The sequence below is a fragment of the Balaenoptera acutorostrata genome, chromosome 10 (assembly GCF_949987535.1).
Source record: "Balaenoptera acutorostrata chromosome 10, mBalAcu1.1, whole genome shotgun sequence".
Classification (NCBI taxonomy): domain Eukaryota; kingdom Metazoa; phylum Chordata; class Mammalia; order Artiodactyla; family Balaenopteridae; genus Balaenoptera; species Balaenoptera acutorostrata.
In genome coordinates, this window is record NC_080073.1 from 39,739,497 (window position 1) to 39,764,933 (window position 25,437).

Consider the following 25,437-nt stretch of genomic DNA (forward strand, 5'->3'; position numbering starts at 1 on the left):
TTTTTTGTTGTACTTAGCAGGAGGATTGGGAAAATACTTCTTAGATGTCTGTATATTGATTTTGAGTTAGGGAATGTTTGTTTTCAGTAGCCTTGTCTCTTAGTCTTTTCCGTCATGGCTTCTTCCATCTCTTTTATGCCTGAAGTCCTTTTCTGCTCCTAGATGAGACAGTCCCCATCCATATTCTTCCCTTGCACTCCTCCACTCTGCTGGGTGACTACTTTGTAACTCTCTTCTCTTCTCAAACCCCTACCCTCTCAGGAGATGACCTGGCTTTTTAAAAAATTATTATTAATTAATTTATTTATTTTTGGCTGCGTTGGGTCTTCGTTGCTGTGCGTGGGCTTTCTCTAGTTGCGGCAAGTGAGGGCTACTCTTCATTGCAGTGCGCGGGCTTCTCATTGCGGTGGCTTCTCTTGTTGCAGAGCATGAGCTCTAGGTGTGCGGGCTTCAGTAGTTGTGGCATGCGGGCTCAGTAGTTGTGGCTCATGGGCTGTAGAGCGCAGGCTCAGTAGTTGTGGCACACAGGCTTAGTTGCTCCACGGCACGTGGAATCTTCCCGGACCAGGCCTCGAACCCGTGTCCCCTGCATTGGCAGGTGGTTTCTTAACCACTGCACCACCAGGGAAGTCCCCTGGCTTTCTACTTCACTGAGAAAACTGAAACTACCAGAAGAGGACTTTACCAGATGCCCTCCACTGCCTCCACTCACCCACTGGCATCTAACTACATCTGTGGCTGCCTGGCTGTTTCCACCACGAATGTCCCATGCTTCTGTTTGACCCCACATCCTATCCCCTCTTGCCCATCCAGAGACCTTGCTTCAACAATTCTTCTTTCTCTCTCCTTCAGCATCAGTTTTTGCTCTCCAATGGATTGTTCTCTTCAGCAATAAAAGCATAAACATGCTTGTATTTTCACCTTAAAAATACAAACTTCTCTCTATTTTATCTTCCACATCCATTTCTGTGCTTCCTGTCTTTGCTCCCCTTTACATCAAAACTCTTTGAAAAAGTTTTTTGTTTTTGTTGTTTTTTTCCTACTCTTTGTCTCTAGTCCCCCCTCTCTAATTGTCAAACCCACATCAGACTGGCTTTTGCCTCACAACTCCAACAAAAGTACTCTTGTCAAGATCACCAGTGACCTTTTTTTTTAAAAAAAAATTTATTTATTTATTTATTTTTGGCTGTGTCTGGTCTTAGTTGCAGTGTGCAGGCTGTTTGTTGCGGCACACAGGCTTCTCTCTAGTTGCGGCAGGCGGGCTTAGTTGCCCTGTGGCGTCTGGGATCTTAGTTCCCCAACCAGGGATCGAACCCGCGTCCCCTGCACTGGAAGGCGGATTCTTAATCACTGGACCACCAGGGACGTCCCACCAGTGACTTTTACACTAAATCCAACATTCAGTTCTTGGGCCTGGACATTGATCCATCTTGATCCATCAACAGAATTGGACTCAGCTGGTCCCCCATCTTCCTTGAAGATCTATCTTCACTTGGCTTCTCTCCTGACTTTCCTCCTACCTACTTGGCTGCTCCTTTTCTATGTCCGTTGTTGGTTTATCCTCATCTTCTCAATCTTTTAATGTTCATGTGCACAAGGCTCAGTCATATTACACTCATCTCGTTGATGATTTCTTCTTGTCTCATGACTTTTAGACACCATCTGTATAATAATGATTTTCCAGTTTATATCTCCAACTCAGACTTTTCCTGAACTCTGGACTAGTTTATCCAACATTTCTGTTGGATGTTAGTAGGCACCTCAGAGTCACCATGTGCAAAACTGAACTCCTGGTCCTCCTCAATACCTGCTTTACCTACAACCTTCTGCAGCTCAGTTGGTGGCAATACCATCTGTCTAGTTGTTCAGCTCTAAAACCCAGGAGTTCTCCTAGATTGTACACTTTGTCTCACTGTACATATCCCATTTGTTGAACAGTTAAGCTGGCTTTCAACAGATCACAAATCTACCCCGTCCCATCACCTCCATTGCAACCACATTGCTCCAGGTCACCTTCAGCACTGGCCTGGATGACTGTGAGGGCCTCCTCACTTGTTTCCCTGCTTATAGTCTATACCACACATAATAGTGAGAAAATTCTGTTAATATGTCAATTCCATGCCCAGTCCTCTTTGACCCCCCAGGTCACTGTGAGTCAGCTCCAGCATCCTCTGATAACATGGGCCTCTGTGCCATTCCTCAGATACACCAGGCTCACTTGTGCCGGGATCATCTGGGGAAGTTACATTTTTAAAAAAGCCATTGATACTCAATTGACATGATCTTAAATTTATTATTTTTAGAAAAATTGACGTCTTCCTGATTGAAAACTTTTCTGAAAACTTTTCCTAACCAGAACTATGACTCCCTTTTTATTTACCTCTTCTTTTGTGTCCTTTGGAAAGGTTTTAGAGTTTCATTTATGCAAATCCTATTGCTTGATGCACATATATTTTATTGCTTTTTTTTTTTTTTTTCCTAAGAACATTCTTTATACCTGAAACAAGTCACACCTCCTGTGATTTCATTGGAAAAACAGAAACTGGAAGAAGTATTTCTGTAACTTTATCAGAGGAACACAGATCAATATATTTAAAGGAAAGCTTAACTTGAGTTTAGACATGTAAATCAGTTTAGGAGAACATTGTGTACTACCTAGCGTATTCAGGTTTTGCTACTTGAAAGTTGACTATGAATTGATTTTTCTACCTTAATTTAACTAATAAATTTCTAGTCATACCTACTATATTCCTGGCAAGGGGCTAGAGATATCATGATCAACAAGGCTACGTTTTTGCTCTTGGGAATCTCATAGACTTGATTTTCTTCTCCAATACAAACCAAGCTCTATAGAAAGAGCTAGTTTAAGATATTGCAGATTTGGGCTTCCCTGGTGGTGCAGTGGTTGAGAATCTGCCTGCCAATGCAGGGGACACGGGTTTGAGCCCTGGTCTGGGAAGATCCCACATGCCGCGGAGCGACTAGGCCCGTGAGCCACAACTACTGAGCCTGCGCGTCTGGAGCCTGTGCTCCGCAACAAGAGAGGCCACGATAGTGAGAGGCCCGCGCACCGCAATGAAGAGTGGCCCCCACTTGCCGCAACTAGAGAAAGCCCTAGCACAGAAACGAAGACCCAACATAACAATCAATCAATCAATCAATCAATAAATCTTAAAAAAAAAAAAAAAGATATTGAAGATTTCATGAAGGTAGGCACTCACTTGAAAGAATAGCCTTTAAAACTCTTGAGTCCACGCAATTATTTTTCTTGTACTCATTGAAGTTATTAGGTACCTGATAAAAAATAGCAAGAGGTTGCACCGTAAGGAATATTTCTCCTAAATATGCAATATTAGACCAATGAACGTGGACTATCATATTTCTAACATTATGGAGAGTTCTGGGTTAGGTGCAGGTGCCCCTTCAAGAAAACTTGATATTAATGTTTCAGTATCAGCAATAAAACAGCACTTCATGTGTTACTTATAAAGGAAGATTTATTACCTTCATATCCTCTTTTTTTTTTTTTTAATTTATTTATTTATTTTTTATTTTTGGCTGTGTTGGGTCTTTGTTGCTGCACGCGGGCTTTTCTGTAGTTGCAGTGAGCGGGGGCTACTCTTCATTGCAGTGCATGGGCGTCTCATTGGGTGGCTTCTCTTGTTGTGGAACATGGACTCTAGGCGCGCGGGCTTCAGTAGTTGTGGCACTCGGGCTCAGTAGTTGTGGCGCACGGGCTTAGTTGCTCCGTGGCATGTGGGATTTTCCCGGAGCAGGGCTCGAGCCCGTGTCCCCTGCATTGGCAGGCAGATTCTTAACCACTGCGCCACCAGGGAAGCCCCATATCCTCTTAATAATGTATTTCTTCCTTTCATCAGGTATAATCTCATACCACAGCCTTTTGGCCTTAAAGAGTAATTTAATCTTCTTAGTTCAGAAAACCTTTTAAGCCTTTATTGCTATTTTTTTTTAATTTTAACATCTTTATTGGAGTATAATTCTTTATTGCTATTTGAATGGGATTCTTTTCCATTATTTTTCAACTAGTTATTGTTGGTATGTACAAAAATTTATTGGACTTATATATTTATTTTGTAAGTGTTTCTCCTTGGAACTATTAAATCTGAACTCTCTTTCCAGCTTTAATTACTCTTTGGTTGATGCCCTTGTGTGTTCGGATTGCTCTTGACTCTGTACTTGCTGTGGATCCTACATGGGGCTGTCTTTCTCTCAGATCTTTTGTGGGCTACCTCCTGCCTGCCCTCAGGCTCTTGGCTCTTAGGCCCTGGAGCCCAGAGGCTGGGATAGGGGGCCTCTCCTTGGCCCTCTCCTGGCTCTACACAGGACCTCTATCCAGGTATTTAGAGCTCTGAATACAATTTCCAGTTCACCTTCTTTTAACCAAGCTTTATGATCAGTTAGAGCTTGGAGTGGATTTAGTAGTCAATGGATATTTGTTGAAGGAATAAGTGATTGACTGAAGTATTTGTCTCCTCCTTTCTAGACTGCCAACTAGCTTTTTTTATTTTTTATTTTTCCAGCTAGCTTTATTGGGAATGCTCTTGTATTTGGGAACTTATTTTTCAACTTATTTTCCAACTCCTCTGTTGATTTTTTTTTCTAGTCAATGTGAGTATATTTTGCCATATATTCACCTAGGCTTATTTCATAGTAACTTCCACCAATATTGTACATTCTAAATAACTATCGATTTGCCAATGATAGTTATATTTTTCATTGGTCTAATGCATAATGACCACTCCCACACTCACTATGTAATCTTCTGTAACCTGCTAGGTTTGTTGACTTTGATGTTGCTGTTGCTGACTTGATGACTATTTCCTCCCTCTCAGATTCAAGCTTCTTCAGGGGAGACCAAATACACTGGTGCCTTGGACTGTGCAAAGAAGCTATACAAGGAAGCTGGGATCCGAGGCATCTACAAGGGGACTGTGCTCACCCTCATGCGAGGTAACCTTTGAGGCCCTCCATCTGAGGTGATTTGCCACAGGGGGTCTTGCCTGGATCTCCCGATGAGCCTTGGCACCATACATGCCACAGCTCTGACAGGGCCGGCACTGTGTGTCCTGGTTTTAGGCCATCTTACCTCTGGCCAGCATGGACACACATGAGGATGGGGGGACCCTCCATCCTTCTGATAGGCTGGCCCTCAAGGATGGAAATCATGAGCGTGGCAGTCGGAGGGGAGTAGCAAGTGGAAATCGTGGCTGGAGGGATGAGTGGGAAGAAAGAATGACTTAGGAGCAGTGGAGCTCTTTTTGGCTTGAGAGGCATGTCCTATTGGGGTGGCAATAGAAGAGACAGAGACAGCTCTACCCTTGTTCTGAGATGACAGCTTGGAGGAAGGCCAGATGTTAGCTCTGGTTATAACTGCTTGGAGTGGGCATATTAGCGGGGACCACTCAGAGGGCCTTTGAAGATGAAATAATGTCGTGCATGTTAGCGCTCACTCATACCAGTGCTCACCCCAGAGCAGCATCTGATCACTGCAAAGTGATTATTGCAAATAGGAAGTGCTGCTGAGGAGCTTCTCGGGAAACCTTCAAGGGTCCAAAGCCAAGCTTGGTTCTTCTAAGATCAAGAAATCTGTGAGAATTTTATATCATTTAATTTACCTCTTTCTTGCCATAACAGATGTTCCAGCCAGTGGGATGTATTTCATGACATATGAATGGCTGAAAAATATCTTCACTCCAGAGGAAAAGAGGTGAGGAGAACAGAAGAACTTAGAAGCCACTTTGCCCAATCATGGGTAGGTTGCCCTTCCCTGTTAGTGGATATGAAGGCAGAAGTGGGACTTGCTTCTGTCTCCATGTCCACTTTCCTCTTGTTGCTGCTGAGGCCCAGCTAATACTAATACTCTTTACCCTGTGCCTCACCCGGTGGAGGAAGTGTTTGAAACAAGTGCATGAAACCTCCTTCAACAAGTGGCAGCTACCATGTCACAGGAGCTTTGGCCTTGGACCTCCTCCCTCCAGCCAGTTTCTCCCTTTCTGTGGCTGCCCTGTCTGCACAGGAGGGATGGTCTGAACACCACTCTCACAGCCTTTGTCTGACTGGGGCTGTTTGGTATTCTGCAGTGTCAATGAGCTCAGCGTGCCTCGGATCCTGGTGGCTGGGGGCATCGCAGGGATCTTCAACTGGGCTGTGGCGATCCCTCCAGACGTGCTCAAGTCCCGCTTCCAGACTGGTTAGTAGAGGAGAGTGGGGTAGATGGGGTTGGAGTGGGTCCCAGAACTGGCTGCCCCTGTGGTACAGAGTTCTTAAGGCCCTAGGGATACTCACTCTCCACAGTAGCACTCAGCATCTGTCTGGCCAACATTCTCCCTTGCAGTCATTTGTGTTCTAGGAACGCTAGACTCATTTTCTTGTCAGCCTAAACATAAAATAAGTGAGAGAAGGACTTCCCTGGCAGTCCAGTGGTTAAGACTCCGTGCTTCCACTGCAGGGGGCACAGGTTCAATCCCTGGTCGGGGAACTAAGATCCCACATGCTGTGCAGTGTGGCCCAAAAAAAAAAAAATAGTGAGAGAAGAAGTCAAATCAACCTTCCTTCCCTCACATGAGCAGAAGGACTGTTTCATTCTTCATTCCCTTCTCCACTCCCTTGGCACCAGTAATCCAGACATTTGTATCTGTTTGTCCCAAGGTGAACTGTGTTGTCTGTGGACTGGTCCCAGATGACCTGCAAGGTGTCCTCTCACTGGTGCTGTGGCCCTGCAGGAAGACTTGACTACAATATTGTCCCCATGTAGGTCACCATGGTCAGGTCAGGAAGCTTCCTGAAGCCATAACAGTTGGTTTCTGCCCACAGCGCCTCCTGGGAAATATCCTAATGGCTTCAGAGATGTGCTGAGGGAGCTGATCCGGAATGAAGGAATCACATCCTTGTATAAGGGGTTCAATGCAGTGATGATCCGAGCCTTCCCAGCCAACGCAGTGAGTGACCGGCAGGGGCTGTGCTTTCCCTTTGGGGCTCAGAGCAGGGTGCAGGTGGGCTGACTTTTGCTTGCTTCTGGGATTGAATTGGGGGCTCAGTTTTTCCAAATCCCACCCTCAGTCAGAGCCTCCTTATTTGTTCCCTTTCCTGAAGCTGTCAGGAAGATTTGCCTTTGTGATTCTCTGAGGTGAGGAGCTTTGATTTCCTGGCCTGGCCATCAGAAGTGGGCAGTTGTGGGACATGCATTTTCTTTCCCTTTTAGGAATGAGAAAGCACAGCTTGATTCCGTGACCTGGGGTGGGAGATTAGGAAGGGATTTTGGTCCTGACAGGGCCAGTCAAGCACAGTGCTGGGGTCTCTGTGAATAGTCACAACTCCTGTTGGCTTTTCTCTTCCTTCCAACCCCTTCTCAGGCCTGTTTCCTTGGCTTTGAAGTTGCCATGAAGTTCCTTAATTGGGCCATGCCCAACTTGTGAGGCTGAAGGCTGTTCAAGGCTTCAGGATGCTGGAAGCTGTCATCGAGGAGGAACAGTGGGCAGGACTAGGCTGTCCTGAAGTGTGAGGCGGGGGGCATGGTGGGATGAGAGCTCTGTGCATGGACTTGTTGAGACCATTGTCTTAATGACATCCTCTTCCTGGTATAATTTGCCATTTTGCAACTTGAATCCACTCTTGTCAATTTAAGGGATCTCATGAGGATTTGGAGATGGAGTAAGTAGCTTCTAGACCAGATACTACCTGTGGCCAGAGTGCTATCTATTAGTTGACCACTGGCCCTACTACACCCAAAATACTCCTTGAGAAAGAGGGAATCTCAGCCTCTCACTGGAGACACTATGCATGTTTTCAGCCATCTGACCAGGAACTGGGGCCTTCTTTGATCCCTAGCCAGGAACACTCACCAGATTTCCAGGGTATCATCTAATCCTGGCCTGCACATGGGAATGTGGACTTGAGGCCCACATCTGTCTGTCCAAGTGGACTGAGCAAATGTGCCTAGGGGCAGATAGCCTGTTAACAGTCAGGTTTGTTTTTTTTTTTTTTAATGCATGCAAGTAATCAAAATTAAAACTAGAGTAGCCTAATTTCCAGGAGTAGGTGGAGAGCTTTCCCTCCTACACAGTGAGGAGGAGAATTTTGAACCGACAGTCCCAGCTTGCTAGGATAAGTGAGAAAGCCCAGGGTGTAGGAAGGCTCTTTTTGCACACTCTTGTCTCATGAGAGCGCCCTATTTTAACAGGAAATAATAAATATTGTTTCTAATTTTTGCATTGTGTGAAAATTTTTTCTTTTGATTCTGGGTCATTTCAGCAAGCAACCTCTGTGGCCTTGGTGGAGGCTGTTAGGGATCCAGTATCCTTCCCTGGTTGCTTCAGGCAGGGGTTCTAGCAAGAGAAAGAGGAGGAAGTTTTGGCCAGCCCAGCCTTCCCTGACTGCCCCAGCTCCAGCTGCTGGAGGGTGAGGTGGGGTGGGGTGGGATGGGGCAACTTGATTGGTAACTGTTCCCATAGCTCTCAGTGCAAGCCTGGCATGCAGGCCCCCACAGGGCCGAGCCTACAGCCCATCCTTTCATTCTTTCACCTCTCTGCCCTCAGCCATGGGTGTCTTAGCTAACGGATGGAGAGTCAATTGTTCTAAAAGGCCAAAAGCAGTCCTGAGTTTTCATATGCGCTTTGGGGTCACTGTGTGATCTGATGTCTGGCATTACTAATCAGGCTGATGATGATGACCAGGTGCAGCCGGAGGAGGTGAGGGAGTCAGAATGGAGAGTCACCAGCTAGTCTGTTCTTGGCTGGGGGAGGGAGAGGCTACCAGAGCTGGGCTTCTCTGGTGTTGTCCCATCTGGCAGTCACAGTTCTGGCACTTCCCACCTCACTGCAGCTGCACAGAGATCCTTGGACTTTGGCTTTAGAGCTATCACTCAGTGTAAATGGGTGAGAGGGGAAGGGACCCACCCCCATCTGGGAGTGGGTGTGGCCAACCTGGCTGGAAGCTGAAGATTTGGGGGTTTAAGGAAGGAGGATTTATTTCTGGGAAGATATTTCTGGATGATGGTCAAGTAAAAAAACAGTTTTAGGGATGAAAATTGTGTGCACTCTGCCTGGGAAGATTAATTCAGTGTTATACTTTTCCCCTCTCATGCTGCAGGATATCTTTGTTGAATCTCTCACTGATTTGGAGATGGCCACATATGTGTCTCCTGGAGCTCTTCTATGCACTGCCCAGTCCTTGAGACAGTCCTGAAACCTCGGCCTTTTCCTGGGACCTCCTGTGAGTGCATTTGCATTCTAACCAAATGCCAGCCATTCCCATGGCTCAGGATCACTTTTATAGTCTCTGCTTCTGGATAATTTACCCTTTGAAACAGCTTCCATTTTAAAATGGAATATTTTGATTCCTTGATATTAATGGTGGTAGATTCTTCTACTCCTTTGGGTGTTCAATAGATGTTAAGTCAAATAAGGAAGTGCCTGGAGGCATATTTGTGAAGGGAGCAGAGCAGATGGTGAGTAACTCCCTCCTGGCTGGCACTTTCTGTTTATGATGCACTTTGAAATGCCACCTGTTCCTGATATATCTCTTCTCTCCCTGACGGTGGGTACGAGTAGGGGAGAGATTGGGGCCCTCCTAAGCAATTTCTTGGACTGTCACAGACAGCCTTAAGTAGAAGCCAGTGATTGTTACAACAGCCAGCCAGTGATAACAGCCTCATCCAGGCACAAAGAAGAGTATAATTGGGTCAAAGGTAAAGGACAGAGGGCAGGTTGTTTTAACCTCAGCCTATTAGAAGCAATAGTAGCACCATTTCTGCCGTAAAGTCATAGCGTCTCTACCCACAGTTCTTTCACCACAATTCTTTTGAGGCTAGAACCCCTTATTCCTTTTCCAGCCGCTTCATGGATTCATTCTCATCTCTTTACCCCATGTAACTCAGTGTTTAATGGGTAGAGATTTATACCCCCATTTTCAGATGTGGAAGCCAAAGCTCAGACAGGGTAAACTGATCTACCAAGATCATTGGCAAATTGATAACAGAGTGTGGACAATAGAGTGGTGTCTGGGTGTCCACAGGCCTGAAGAAAGGCTTGTGATGCTATCAGAGGCTGTCCCCAGACTGCTTGACCTAAACTCCAAGAGGCCTGTCTGTACTGTAGGGTCAAAGCCCAGGCAGCTGGCCTGTGAGTCAGGCTAGGGGTGGCACACAGAGTCCCAACAGGCACTGGGAAGGCCTCAGGGCCAAGTGCTCGCTGAGGGCTCCTTTTTCTGCTTTCTTTGCTCTAGTCAGCATGCAGGCCTGTAGCTCTCCAGCCAGGCTCTCCCTTGCTTCCCAGGTTCTGTCCTTGCCCTGAGATGTCTAGAGGCAGACCCTAGGTCCACTGCAGAGACTGACACTTTCTCAGGACGGTGTCCCAGGGAGGGGCTGGCTCTTAGGTGCAGAAATAGGCAGCCCAGGAATTAACTGCTCCCTTGAGCATGGACGCTTGTTAAAATAACTGGACCAAAGGCAGTGGCCTCATGGGGGCGGCATTATGAAGGCTGAAATACAGCTTGGGTTAGGGCAGAGGAAATATAGCCCACTTCCCCACTCCCCCCTGTCCACTAGAGGCTAATGGACACTTCTAAGGCAAAATAGAAACTGATGGTGGTAGATAATAAACATCCTGGTAGGACTGGACCAGGGAGCTGGCATGTAGAGGTGGTCAGGTGACCAACAGGTCCCAGGAGATGGGTGGGGGACTGGAGGGGCATAGAGAAGCAGCCCCTTTGGGCAGAGAAGAGGGAGGTGTTCCTGCTGGGGCTGAGTCCCCCACTTAGGTAGAGGGCATCAGAGGGCAGAAAGTGTGTAAACCAGGGGGCCTGGGCCAAGAGCAGGCTGTCTTCCAGAGAAGTCTGGGGGAGTATGGGCATCTACCTTCTTCCTGGAAGGAGAGGAAAAAAACCTTTTAAATAATAAACCTGTCAAGAGTACGTGAAACGGGGCGGGGGAGGAATAAATTGGGAGATTGGGACTGACATATACACACTACTATATGTAAAATAGATAACTAATAAGAACCTGCTGTATAGCACAGGGAACTCTACTCAATACTCTGTAATGGCTTATATGGGAAAAGAATCTTAAAAAAAATAAAGAGTACATGAAACAACTGTTCCATTGGAAATAGCAGTTGGTACCCTACCCACGTTCATTTTCACCAGACTCACTGCTCTTGGACTAGACATGTGCCCCACCTGTGTTACTCAGCATAGTTGTGAACACTTCTGAGAACTGGCCCCATCGTGTCCATGTCTGCCTGAGGTTGGTGATGTGGCAGTCTGTGCAAGATGATGACTACATGCTGGGTAGTGAGTAGGACTGGGGTAGGCTGAGTGCCTGTCAGGGCTCTAGGGCCTCCTTTTCTCTACCATGGATGCTGTATTTCTCTTGCTTTCGAGGGTCTCTGCTCTTGACCTTTTCTACCCACCATTACTTGCTGTTGGCAGCTGTTTCCCAGTTACTGGCTGCCTGTGGGTTTGGTTGCCATGGTAACCCCCAGTGGTGCAGCTGAACAGGCTTGAATGAAGGTGGTCCTAGAAGGGTAAGGGTAGAAGATGGGGGCTCAGGCCCCTTGTATTCTCTCTTGTTCCAGGGCCCTATTCTTTTGCCAACTCAACTGGGCATTCATGAAGGCCCTTGGGACTCCCCTTGCTATTGAAGGGTTTCCCAGAAGGGGCAGAGATAGATCCCTGCTCTGGGGACCAGGTGCAAGGGGAGGGGAGTCAAGGTGGACCTGGAGGCTGGCTCTCCATCCTTACTCTGAGGCTGGTCTGTGGAGACAGGTAAGGAGCAGCTATGGGGTTCCTGATTTCAGTGGCCGTCATTTCCTCCAGGTCTAAGGATGCCTTTGAATGCCATGTTTGCTAGATGGATGGATGGCCAAGCTATGGGGTACCTGAGAACAAGTCAGGAGGAGCAACCTTCTGGCAGAGGCTGTCAGGGGTTCCTTGGAGTGACGGGGAGAACCTGCCTGCAGCCAGCTCTGTTGTCAGTCCTGGAGTAGCCTCCTCCTACCCTATTTTGCAACTGAAGTTGGAGTCCTAGCTGTACAGGTGCCTGTCCCCCTGTCAAACATGTAAAGCCTGACAAATGGGCCAACTAGAGAGTGGAGCTGTGAATTTGCCTTTCCAAAGGGTTAGTGGTAGGACTGCTTGAAGTGGGTCAGATCCTCAGGTATGGCAGTGCAGTGGGAGTCCCATCCAGGTTTCCTGGGCATGGGCTGACTCCTGGAAAACTTGGAAGGGTCAGTCTACCCACGAGCAGAGAAGAGTTGAGGTACTCTGTCCCTCCAGCTCCTCATTGCTTGTCCTTAGTGAAGTCTTCACATTCTGAGATCAGAAGCATAGCTTTGAAGCAAAAGATCCTAGTTCTGAGCCTGAGGTCAGGAGAGCAGTTTCACTGGCTCTTCTTGCTGTGTGGAAAGTTATCATTCATTCATTCATTCATTCAGTAAATCTTCTCCAAGACTGTGCAGTAAGGACCCAGCAGGGAACAAGTTGGACTCTACCCCTTCCCTAACAGAGTTGATGGTCCAGGACTCCTCCCAGGAGTCAAGAAACTTGTTCAGGGAGACACTGCTGTTTAGAATCACAGGCTTACCTGGCCTAGAGCTTGAGTGGCTTCTGCATCAGTGGGGATCGGGTATTCCTGCTTCTAGAAGCTCAGTTCCCAGAAGCACTGAACTCCTGGTTGTGTGCCAAGCCAATATGAGAGGTCCAAGTGAGGATTTTAATTAATACTGGGTAATTACTAGGTGGAGCTTAACCATCCCAAATGCCTTACAGGTTCCCAAGGCTACATCTAGTCACTTTTTGGCTGGGCCCAGCAAAGAGATGGAGGACTTTGTCCTATGCCTACTGGGCCTTTGGTCAGTACCTAGGCTGTGGTATGGACATACCAGGAAGGTTTCCACCTTTTTCTATTCCTTTCCAATCTGGTGTGGGTGAAGGGGCAGCTTGGGAAATAGCATGGCCTCTCCAGTTTGCCTTTGCCCTCTCCCCAGGGGCAAAGGATAACAGTGCCTTGTGGTCTGCTCAACACCATCAAGCAATGCTGGCCCAGGGCTCAGGGTGGCGTATGGGGAGAGTAGGGGTGTGCAGACCTAGTCCTGGGAATCCTGGTGGGAATGCTCAAGAGGAGAAACAGGCACAGTGGTCGTTCCTGCCCTGGGCCTTTATTCCCTTTTCTCAAGGAACATGTTTGGCCTACTGAGTTCTTCCAGGCTTATTTATCTGCCTTTGGCTCGCAAATTACTATATCACTGAAACTCCAGCTACCTACAAGGGCTTCCTCCTTTGACATCTCACAGACTTCCTGCCGGACTTCTGAGGGTCCTATGGTCATGCCACTATGCCACCCAGCGGTCAGGGTGGTTCTGACTTTACCATGCCTTTGCTCTTGCTGTCCTCTTTGCCCACATGGCTTTCCTCCAGATCTTCCTGTGGTTAGATTCTGCTCAGGCCTCGCAGTCAGCTTGAATGTACCCCCCTAAAGTGGGCCCTCTTGTTTTCCACCATAGCTGGAACCACACCGGGGTGGTAATGTGCATGCTTGCATCTGGCTCTCAGAGCCTAGTAAGGGCTGGCAAACGTTTGGATCTTAGAGTGTATTGAAAGAAGAAATGAAAGGTGAAAGGCACTAACGACGCCGCTTAGCGGGTAGACCACTCATTTCCTGCCCCTGGACCGGAGACTGCCCGGGCAGCCGGGCTGGCGGCCGCCCCACTGGCGCACGCGCACTGAGGTCCGGCGCTCGGCGGGAGCGCGCACGCCCGCGGCCGCGTGCGTCACAACCCGGGCTCCCGCCCCGCCCATCCAGCTCGCCCGCCTGTCTGTGCCGGAGGCGGCGGCGGCTGCCTAGTGACAGCGGCGGTGGCACCAGGCCAGCCGGAGCAGCGTAGGGTGGTGCGGCCCGGAAACGCACACCCGGACAAAGGGCGGCGTGGCGCGAGGAAGACCCGACCCGGGTCGCGCGTGAGGGGACCTCGCGGGCGCGGGGCGAGAGGCCGGAGTGAGGGAGCACCCAGGCGGTGGCCGCCGGCGGCCCGGTCCCGCCTGCCGCCGCCGGCATGAGCCACATCCAGATCCCGCCCGGGCTCACAGAGCTGCTGCAGGGCTACACCGTGGAGGTATTGCGGCAGCAGCCGCCCGACCTCGTCGACTTCGCGGTGGACTACTTCACCCGCCTTCGCGAGGCCCGCTCCAGAGCTTCCACCCCGCCCGCCGCCCCTCCTTCCGGCTCCCAGGGTCTAGAGCCCGGCCCTGGCCTTGTCGCCGATGCGATCACGGACAGCGAGTCGGAAGACGAAGAGGACTTGGACGGTAGGCAGAGGGCTGGGCCGAGGTTCGCGGTGGGGGGTACGGAGGGAGCGGTGCCGAGGGTCTCTAGAGACCTAGGAGGGGCTGCTGGGGGCCAGGCCCGCCACACTGGGCCGTGGGATCTTGAAGCCCTCGAGTGGAGTTTGTCCGGATTCCCCCAGCCGCCGGCGTGAGCGCGGCGTGCGCCACTTCCAAATTGAGCTCGGCGGTCCTGCGAGCTCTAGAGCGCACAGAGCGAGTTGTAAGGTTCAGCTCGAGGGAAAACGTGCGCGCTTTTGGCGCGCGTGCTGGCGCGGGGCCCGAGGGGCGTGGAGCCCACGGCCGCCTCGCCTCGGCTGGAGACCCTTCACGCAGTTTCGTTCCGAAGAGAACATTCACATCCACTGATTCGTATTTCCTAACGAGGACGGTAACTTTAGAAAGAATTCATTTTGTGAAAAGTTACTGTGAAAAACTTTAAGCATAGACAAAAATAGGAAAGGTGAAATGAACCTTCTGTATGCCAATACCCACATTACACAGTTGAAATATCTGTCAGAAATGTTTCATTTGTACCTTTTTTTTTCTCCTTTGCTGAAGAATTTTAAAGCATATCCCAGTATTTCACCCTTGAATACTTGAATATGCATTTCTTAATGTTGACCCTGGGTATATATATATTTTTTTTAATTTGGCTAAAATGATTGGATCAAATTTGGTGAGGGTAAACAATAACTTTTTTTCGCATATGGGGTGCAGGAAAGAAGACAAATAACACTTGTACATCTGATTTAAGCAAGATTGTCAAAAAGCATTTCCATTTTCTGTGATTGCTTCAACATAGGCTTTGTCAATTTAATAGAATTACCCTACTTTTGAACAGCCAAAATTTAACAAAACAATGAAAACATTTGAGAGGCAAAGTTAGTCTTAGTGTTACTGGATCATACTGAAAAAAAACCCAACAACCTAGTTCTGAGTTGAATCCACATTCAGATTAGGCTGGCAGAGAGTTCATTATTGGTCATCGCTGTTGGACGTTGTAAGCTTCAGTGTTCTGGACAACTTCCCTAAGTTTATTCATGCTAAGAGTGGAGATTTCTCTACCGTGTTTCCCTTGACTTAATGCACATTAAATTATGAGTTTTTCATCTTAAACCTGGAAATCAGAAATTATTTTCCAAATCTCTGTCACAGAATTGCTTTGTGGTCTAAGACAAACTGTGGAACCTGTTTGATTTCAAATTTACTTATCTTTAAAATAGGGTTCGTGACAACAATCTCACAACAGTCTCAACAATTTCACTGTCATAACAATAAATCACAAAGCTGTAACTTGCTTTGCAACAATTTTTATTTACACAAAACATTAGTATTTTAGCTATTAGTCCCAGATGAGTAAAACAGAGTTTACAAGTTTTGTGTTATGTCTTCATTCTTTGTCATCTTTAATATCTTTTTCAAAGTTGAATTGACTTAAATCTTTGTAACCTTGTGCTTTATTTTATTGGTATTTAAATTTTTTGTTTGTTTATATCTCTTCAGTGACTGTGCTAAGTATATTATAGAAATCAACACAAGGTGAACTTCTATTTACAGATAATAACTTAAAAATACATGGCACACAGTGAGATACCACTTCACACCCATAAGGATGACTATTATGAAAAAAAGAAAGAAAACTTGAGGGTTCTAATTCCTCCCCATCCTTGTCAACACTCATTATCTTTATTATTATAGCCAGCCTAGTGGGTAGGAAGTATTATAGTACCTCACTGTGGTTTTGCTTTGCAGTTCCGTAATGATGTTGAGCATCTTTCCATGTGTTTGTTGGTCATTTGTGTATCTTCTTTGAAGAAATGTCTATTCCGAGCCTTTGTCCATTTTTTAATTGGTTTATTTGTGTTTTTATTATTAAGTTGTAAGTGTTCTCTGTATATTCTAAACAAATCCTTTATCAGATATATGACTTTAAAATATTTTCTGTCATTTAGTGGGTTGTTTTACTTTTGTTTTTATATAAATTTATTTATTTATTTATTTGGCTGTGTTGGGTCTTAGTTGTGGCACACGGGATCTTCGTTGCGGTATGCAGGATCTGTCATTGCAGTGTGCGGGCTTCTCTCTAGTTGTGGTGCATGGGCTCTAGAGCACGCGGACTCAGTACTTGTGGCGTGCGGGCTCTCTGGTTGTGGCGCGCGGGTTTACTCTCTCCAGTTGTGGTGTGCGGGTTTTCTCTCTCCAGTTGTGGTGTGCGGGCTCCAGAGCGTGTGGGGTCTGTAGTTGTTCTGCGGGGGCTCCAGAGTGCGTGGGCTCTGTAGTTTGCTGCAGAGGGCCTCTCTAGTTGAGGCGCGTGGGCTCAGTAGTTGCCCTGTGGAATGTGGGATTTTAGTTCCCTGACCAGGGATCAAACCCGTGTCCCCTGCGTTGGAAGGAGGGTTCTTTACCACTGGACCACCAGGGAAGTTCCACTTCATTCTTTTATATGTGGGTATCCAGTTGTTCCAGCACCACTTATTAAAAAGACTATTCTGGGACTTCCCTGGTGGCGCAGTGGTTAAGAATCTGCCTGCTAGTGCAGGGGACACGGGTTTGATCCCTGGTCCCGGAAGATCCCACATGCCGTGGAGCAGCTAAGCCCGTGTGCCATAGCTAGTGAGCCTGTGCTCTAAGCCCACGAGCCACAACTACAGAGCCTGTGTGCCACGACTGCTGATGCCTGTGCACCCTAGAGCCCATGTGCCGCAACTACCGAAGTCCCTGTGCTCTAGAGCCCGCATGCTGCAACTACTGAAGCCTGCACGCCTAGAGCCTGTACCCTGCAACAAGAGAAGCCACCACGATGAGAAGCCCCTGCACTGCAACGAAGAGTAGCCCCCACTCACTGCAACTAGAGAAAGCCCGCACACAGCAACAAAGACCCAACACAGCCACAAAAAACAAAAAAACAAAAAGATTAAAATAAAAAGACTATTCTTTCCCCATTTAATTGTCTTGGTACTCTTGTTGAAAATCAATTGACTGTAAATGTGAGAGTCTGTTTTGAACTCTCAGTTCTATTCCATTGATCTGTATATCTGTCTGTATGCCACTACTACACTGTTTGATTACTGTAGATTTGTGGTAGTTTTGGAATCAGGAAATGTGAATTCTCCAACTTTGTTCTTTTTCAAAGTTGTTTTGGCTATTTGCAGTTCCATATGAATTTTAGGATTAGTTTGTCAATTTCTGCAAAGAGGCCATCTGGGATTTTGACAGAAATTGCATCGAATTTGTAGATTAATTTGGAGAGTATTGCCTTTTTACAACGTTAAGTCTTCTGATCTATGAGTATGGGATGTCTTCCCATTTATTTAGATCTTCTTTAATTTCTAAATTAAAGAACTACAAATGTTTGATTGGTTCAATATGGTGGAGTAGAAGGACGTGCTCTCACTCCCTCTTGCGAGAGCACCGGAATCACAACTAACTGCTGCACAATCATCGACAGGAAGACACTGGAATTCACCAAAAAAGATACCCCACATCCAAAGACAAAGGAGAAGCCACAGTGAGACCGTAGGAGGGGTGCAATCACAATAAAATCAAATCCATAACTGCTGGGTGGGTGACTCACAAACTGGAGAACACTTATACCACAGAAGTCCACCCACTAGAGTGAAGGCTCTGAGCCCCACGTCAGGCTTCCCAACCTGGGGGTCCGGCAAAGGGAGGAGGAATTCCTAGAGAATCAGACTTTGAAGGCTAGTGGGATTTGATTGCAGGACTTCGACAGGACTGGGGGAAACAGAGACTCCACTCTTGGAGGACACACACAAAGTAGTGTGCGCATCGAGACCCAGGGGAAGGAGCAGTGACCCCATAGGAGACTGAACCAGACCTACCTGCTAGTGTTGGAGGGTCTCCTGCAGAGGCAGGGGGCGTCTGTGTCTCACCGTGAGGACAAGGACACTGGCAGCAGAAGTTCTGGGAAGTACTCCTTGGTGTGAGCCCTCCCAGAGTCCGCCATTAGCCCCACCAAAGAGCCTGGGTAGGCTCTAGTGTTGGGTCGCCTCAGGTCAAACCACCAACAAGGAGGGAACCCAGCCCCACCCATCAGCAGACAAGTGGATTAAAGTTTTACTGAGCTCTGCCCACCAGAGCAACAGCCAGCTCTACCCACCACCAGTCCCTCCCATCAGGAAACTTGCACAAGCCTCTTAGATAGCCTAATCCACCAGAGGGCAGACAGCAGAAGCAAGAAGAACAGTCCTGCAGCCTGTGGAACAAAAACCACATTCACAGAAAGATAGACAAGATGAAAAGGCAGAGGGCTATGTACCAGATGAAGGAACAAGATAAAACCCCAGAAAAACAACTAAATGAAGTGGAGATTGGCAACCTTCCAGAAAAAGAATTCGGAATAATGATAGTGAAGATGATCCAGGACCTCAGAAAAAGAATGGAGGCAAAGATCGAGAAGATGCAAGAAATGTTTAACGAAGACCTAGAAGAATTAAAGAACAAACAAACAGAGAGGAACAATACAATAAGTGAAATGAAAACTACACTAGAAGGAATCAATAGCAGAATAACTGAGGCAGAAGAACGGATAAGTGACCTGGAAGACAGAATGGTGGAATTCACTGCTGAGGAACAGAATAAAGAAAAAAGAATGAAAAAAAATGAAGACAGCCTAAGAGACCTCTGAGACAACATTAAACGCAACAACATTCGCATTATAGGGGTCCCAGAAGGAGAAGAGAGAGAAAGGACCAGAGAAAATATTTGAAGAGATTATAGTCGAAAATTTCCCTAACATGGGAAAGGAAATAGCCACCCAAGTCCAGGAAGCGCAGAGAGTCCCATACAGGATAAACCCAAGGAGAAACATGCCGAGACACATAGTAATCAAATTGGCAAAAATTAAAGACAAAAACTATTGAAAGCAGCAATGGAAAAATGACAAATAACATACAAGGGAACTCCCATAAGGTTAACAGCTGATTTCTCAGCAGAAACTCTGCAAGCCAGAAGGGAGTGGCATGACATATTTAAAATGATGAAAAGGAAGAACCTACAACCAAGATTACTCTACCCAGCAAGGATCTCATTCAGATTCAATGGAGAAATCAAAAGATTTACAGACAAGCAAAAGCTAAGAGAATTCAGCACCGTCAAACCAGCTCTACAGCAAATGCTAAAGGAACTTTTCTAAGTGAGAAACACAAGAGAAGAAAAGGACCTACAAAAACAAACCCAAAATGATTAAGAAAATGGTCATAGGAACATACATATCGATAATTACCTTAAACGTGAATGGATTAAATGCTCCAACCAAAAGAGACAGGCTTGCTGAATGGATACAAAAACAAGACCCATATATATGCTGTCTACAAGAGACCCACTTCAGACCTAGGGACACATACAGACTGAAAGTGAGGGGATGGAAAAAGATATTCCATGCAAATGGAAATCAAGAGAAAGCTGAAGTAGCAGTACTCCTATCAGATAAAATAGACTTTAAAATAACGAATGTTACAAGAGACAAGGAAGGACACTACATAATCATCAAGGGATCAATCCAAAAAGAAAATATAACAATTATAAATATATATGCACCCAACATAGGAGCACCTCAATACATAAGGCAACTGCTAACAGCTCTAAAAGAGGAAATCGACAGTAACACAATAATAGTGGGGGATTTTAACACCTCACTTACACCAATGGACAGATCATCCAAACAGAAAATTAATAAGGAAACACAAGCTTTAAATGACACAATAGACCAGATAGATTTAATTGATATTTATAGGACATTCCATCCAAAAACAGCAGATTACACTTTCTTCTCAAGTGTGCACAGAACATTCTCCAGGATAGATCTCACATCTTGGGTCACAAATGAAGCCTCAGTAAATTTAAGAAAATTGAAATCATATCAAGCATCTTTTCTGACCACAATGCTATGAGATTAGAAATCAATTACAGGGAAGAAAGACGTAAAAAACACAAACACATGGAGGCTAAACAATTCGTAACTAAATAACCAAGAGATCACTGAAGAAATCAAAGAGGAAATCAAAAAATACCTAGAGACAAATGACAATGAAAACACGACGATCCAAAACCTGTGGGATGCAGCAAAAGCAGTTCTAAGAGGGAAGTTTATAGCAATACAAACCTACCTCAAGAAACAAGAAATCTCAAATAAACAATCTAACCTTACACCTAAAGGAACTAGAGAAAGAAGAACAAACAAAACCCAAAGTTAGTAGAAGGAAAGAAATCATACAGATCAGAGCAGAAATAAATGAAATAGAAACAAAGAAAACAGTAGCAAAGATCAATAAAACTAAAAGCTGGTTCTTTGAGAAGATAAACAAAATTGATAAACCATTAGCCAGACTCATGAAAAAAAGAGGGAGAGGACTCAAAACAATAAAATTAGAAATGAAAAAGGAGAAGTTAAACAGACACCGCAGAAATACAAAGCATCCTAAGAGACTACTACAAGCAACTCTATGCCAATAAAATGGACAACCTGGAAGAAATGGACAAATTCTTAGAAAGGTATAGCCTTCCAAGACTGAACCAGGAAGAAATAGAAAATATGAACAGACCAGTCACAAGTAATGAAATTGAAACTGTGATTAAAAATCTTCCAATCTCAAAACAAATGTCCAGGACCACATGGCTTCACGGGTGAATTATATCAAACATTTAGAGAAGAGCTAACACCCATCCTCCTCAAACTTCCAAAAAGTTGCAGAGGAGGGAGCACTCCCAAATTCATTCTATGAGGCCACCATCACCCTGATACCAAAACCAGACAAAGATACTACAAAAAAAGAAAATTATAGACCAATATCACTGATGAATATAGATGCAAAAATCCTCAACAAAATACTAGTAAACAGAGTCCAACAACACATTAAAAGGATCATACACTATGATCAAGTGGGATTTATCCCAGGGATGCAAGGATTCTTCAATATACAGCAATCAATCAGTGTGATATACCATACTAACAAATTGAAGAATAAAAACCATATGATCGTCTCAATAGATGCGGAAAAAGCTTTTGACAAAATTCAACACCCGTTTATGACAAAAACTCTCCAGAAAGTGGGCATAGAGGGAACCTACCTCAACATAATAAAGGCCATATATGACAAACCCACAACAAACATCATTCTCAATGGTGAAAAACTGAAAGCATTTCCTCTAAGATCAGGAACAAGTCAAGGGTGTCCACCTCACCACTATTATTCAACATAGTTTTGGAAGTCCTAGCCATGGCAATCAGAGAAAACAAAGAAATAAAAGGAATACAAATTGGAAAAGAAGAAGTAAAACTGTCACTGTTTGCAGATGTCATGATACTATACATAGAGAATCCTAAAGATGCCACCAAAAAGCTACTAGAGGTAATCAATGAATTTGGTAAAGTTGCAGGATACAAAATTAAAGAAATCTCTTGCATTCCTATACACTAATGATGAAAAGTCTGAAATAGAAATTAAGGAAACACTCCCATTTACCATTGCAATAAAAAGAATAAAATACCTAGGAATAAACCTACCTAGGGAGACAAAAGACCTGTATGCAGAAAACTGTAAGACACTGATGAAAGGAATTAAAGATGATATGAACAGATGGAGAGACATACCATGTTCTTGGATTGGAAGAATCAATATTGTGAAAATGACTATACTATCCAAAGCAATCTACTGATTCAATGCAATCCCTATCGAATTACCAGTGGCATTTTTTACAGAACTAGAACAAAAAATCTTAAAATTTGTATGGAGACACAAAAGACCCCAAATAGCCAAAGCAGTCTTGAGGGAAAAAAACGGAGCTGGAGGAATCAGACTCCCTGACTTCGGACTATACTACAAAGCTACAGTAATCAAGACAATATGGTACTGGCACAAAAACAGAAATATAGATCAATGGAACAGGATAGGAAGCCCAGAGATAAACCCACACAGCTATGGTCAACTAATCTACGGCAAAGGAGGCAAGGATACACAATGGAGAAAAGACAGTCTCTTCAATAAGTGGTGCTGGGAAAACTGGACAGCTACATGTAAAAGAATGAAATTAGAACACTCCCTAACACCATACACAAAAATAAACTCCAAATGGATTAGAGACCTAAATGTAAGATTGGGCACTATAAAACTCTTAGAGGAAAACATAGGAAGAACACTCTTTGACATAATTCACAGCAAGATCTTTTTTGATCCACCTCCTAGAGTAATGGAAATAAAAACAAAAATAAACAAATGGAATCTAATGAAACTTAAAAGCTTTTGCAAAGCAAAGGAAACTACCAACAAGACAAATGGGAGAAAATATTTACAAACAAATCAACGGACAAAGGATTAATCTCCAAAAACTGCTCATGCAGCTCAATATTTAAAAAAAAACAACCCAATCGAAAAATGGACAGAAGACCTAAATAGACATTTCTCTAAAGAAGACATACAGATGGCCAAGAAGCACATGAAAAGCTGCTCAACATCACTAATTACTAGAGAAATGCAAATCAAAACTACAATGAGGTATCACCTCACACCAGTTAGAATGGGCATCATCAGAAAATCTACAAACAACAAATGCTGGAGAGGGTGTGGAGAAAAAGGAACCCTCTTGTACTGTTGGTGGGAATGTAAATTGATACAGTCACTCTGGAGAACAGTATGGAGGTTCCTTAGAAAACTAAAAATAGTATTACCATATGACCCAGCAATTTCACTACTGGGCATCTACCCAGAGAAAACCATAATTCAAAAAGACACATGCACCCCAATGTTCATTGCAGCACTATTTACAATAGCCAGGTCATGGAAGCAACCTAAATGCCCATCGACAGACGAATGGATGAAGAAGATGTGGTACATATATACAATGGAATATTACTCAGCCATAAAAGGGAACGAAATTGGGTCATTTGTAGAGACGTGGATGAATCTAGAGACTGTCATACAGAGTGAAGTAAGTCAGAAAGAGAAAAACAAATATCGTATATTAACGCATATATGTAGAAACTAGAAAAATAGTACAGATGAACCAGTTTGCAGGACAGAAATTGAGACACAGATGTAGAGAACAAACATATGGACACCAAGGTGGGAAAGCGGCGGGGGTGGCGGTGGTGGTGGTGTGATGAATTGGGAGATTGGGATTGACATATATATACTAATATGTATAAAATGGATGACTAATAAGAACCTGCTATATAAAAATGTAAATGAAATAAAATTCAAAAATTCAAAAAAGAAAAGAACTACAAATGTTTTGTGGTTCTCAGAATATAAGTTTTGCACTTCTTTTGTTAAATTTATTCCTAAGTAATTTATTCCTTTTGGTGTGATTGTAAATGGAATTGTTTTCTTAATTTCATTTTCAGATTGCTCATGGCAAGTGTATAGAAATACAGTTAATTTTTCAAATATTGACCTTGTATCTTGCAGCCTTGCTGAACTTGTTTATTAGTTTTGTAGTTGTTTAGTGGATTCCTTAGGATATTTCCCCAGCATTTTTTATTGCACAGTATATATCACGTAACAGTAGGAGTTGGTCTAAATTGCATTAGTAGAACTTTTTTGGGACTTGCTTAACAATAATATTCCTGCAGTTCACATATCTGGATCTTTCCGCAGGATTTTGACACTGTTGAACCAGCCCCCTTTGAAACTGCCTCCCTCCTTGGCATCTGTGTCTTTATTCCCCTTGGTCTTCATCCACCCCTTGGCCTCCTTTCTGCCCTTTAAATGTTTGTTGATGATCCCCAAAATTTAGTTTGTTACCATTTCTCCCTCAGTGAGCAATTCTCTTCCTGAGCATTTGTTTACTGCCTTGAACCTGAATGTTCAAAATCAAAACTACAGCTCAAATCTTGGTCTACTAGACACACACCTATTTATGCTCATCTTGTTGGCTCATCACCTGTCATTCATCTGTCAAACTCATGAAGCCTAAAACTGATGTCGTTAACGTGTCACACTGCTGTTTCTTCTAATTTCTTCAGCAAGAAACCTAGGAATCAGTCACTTTCTCCTTCTCTCTCTCTCTTTCTCTCATTTATTTTAATCTCTGGGCTCCCCCATCTTCTCCTTCCCTACTGTCCCTGCCTTGAGTTTGGTCTTTATTGATTCTTAACTGGATGCACCTGAGCATCCTGTAGGTCTCCCACTCTTCTCTCCTCCGCCCCATCTATTCTCTACACCATCACCACAATCAGCTTTCTTTCCTTTTTCTTCCTTTTAAAAAATTGTGGTAAAATATACATAATGTAAAATTTGCCATTTTAACCGTTTTAAGTGTACAGTTCAGTGGCATTAAGTACATTCACAATGTTGTGCAATCACCTTTTTCAGTTAACTTTTTCTGAAGTGAAACATATATGCAAAAGGGGGTACAAATCATAAATATGCAGCTTGATTGTTTATAAAGTGTACACACTGTGTATCCCATCAACTAGATCAGGAAATGTCAGCTGGAGGAGACCTTCACATCAAGAGCATACATTTTACATAATTGTAACCGTAAATACAGTTCTGCAATTAGGACAGCTAGCATTTTTTTAAGCCTTTATTCTGTATTAGGCTCAGTGTTCAGTGATTTATTTGCATTATTTCATTGAATCCTCCTGATCTTTTAAGGTAGGGATAATTGTTATCTCCATTTCACAGATGAGGAAATTGAGGCCTAGAGATTATCCAAGACCATATCATAAGCAGTGTTTGACTCTAGGCTGGAGTTAATGTCATTATACTGTTCATATTATTTCATGCCTGAACTGCTTCTCAATTTTTTCTTGCCTTATTTATTTTTTACAGAAAAGGCTGTAAGCATTTAAAAATTTCTTCACATAGATGTCATAATGAATTTTTTATTGTGGTAGAATATATATAAAATTTACATTATTACCATTTTAAAGTATACAGTTCAGATGCATTAAGTACATTCATTATTTTGTGTAACCATCACCACTATTTTGTTCTTCTTTTTCAAGATTGTTTTGGGTTTTCAGGACTCCTTGCAATTCCATATGAATTTTAGGATCAGCTTTTCCATTTCTGCCAGAAAAGGCCTGTTTTCTTAAATTTCATCTTCAGATTGTTGATTGTGAATATTTATAACTAC

General features: G+C 44.4%; 2 protein-coding genes across 3 annotated transcripts in view; both read left to right on the plus strand.

Annotated features, from left to right (window-relative positions):
- The window catches only part of SLC25A20 (solute carrier family 25 member 20), a 34,598-nt gene extending 23,523 nt beyond the window's left edge, over nucleotides 1-11,075 (plus strand). The window contains exons 5-9 of one of the 2 annotated variants that reach the window (XM_057555724.1): nucleotides 4,854-4,971; nucleotides 5,656-5,728; nucleotides 6,102-6,211; nucleotides 6,835-6,959; nucleotides 9,109-11,075. In XM_057555724.1, the coding sequence (XP_057411707.1) occupies nucleotides 4,854-4,971; nucleotides 5,656-5,728; nucleotides 6,102-6,211; nucleotides 6,835-6,959; nucleotides 9,109-9,204 (522 nt within the window). In that variant the 3' untranslated portion in view covers nucleotides 9,205-11,075. Of the gene's footprint in view, nucleotides 1-4,853; nucleotides 4,972-5,655; nucleotides 5,729-6,101; nucleotides 6,212-6,834; nucleotides 6,960-7,373; nucleotides 8,228-9,108 lie in introns of those variants that run through there. The other variant, XM_007168784.2, reaches the window with a different exon arrangement.
- A 2,729-nt stretch (nucleotides 11,076-13,804) lies between these two features.
- The window catches only part of PRKAR2A (protein kinase cAMP-dependent type II regulatory subunit alpha), an 84,115-nt gene continuing 72,482 nt past the window's right edge, over nucleotides 13,805-25,437 (plus strand). The window contains exon 1 of the mRNA XM_007168901.2: nucleotides 13,805-14,319. Coding sequence (XP_007168963.2) covers nucleotides 14,067-14,319 — 253 coding nt within the window. The 5' untranslated portion in view covers nucleotides 13,805-14,066. The remainder of the gene's footprint in view (nucleotides 14,320-25,437) is intronic.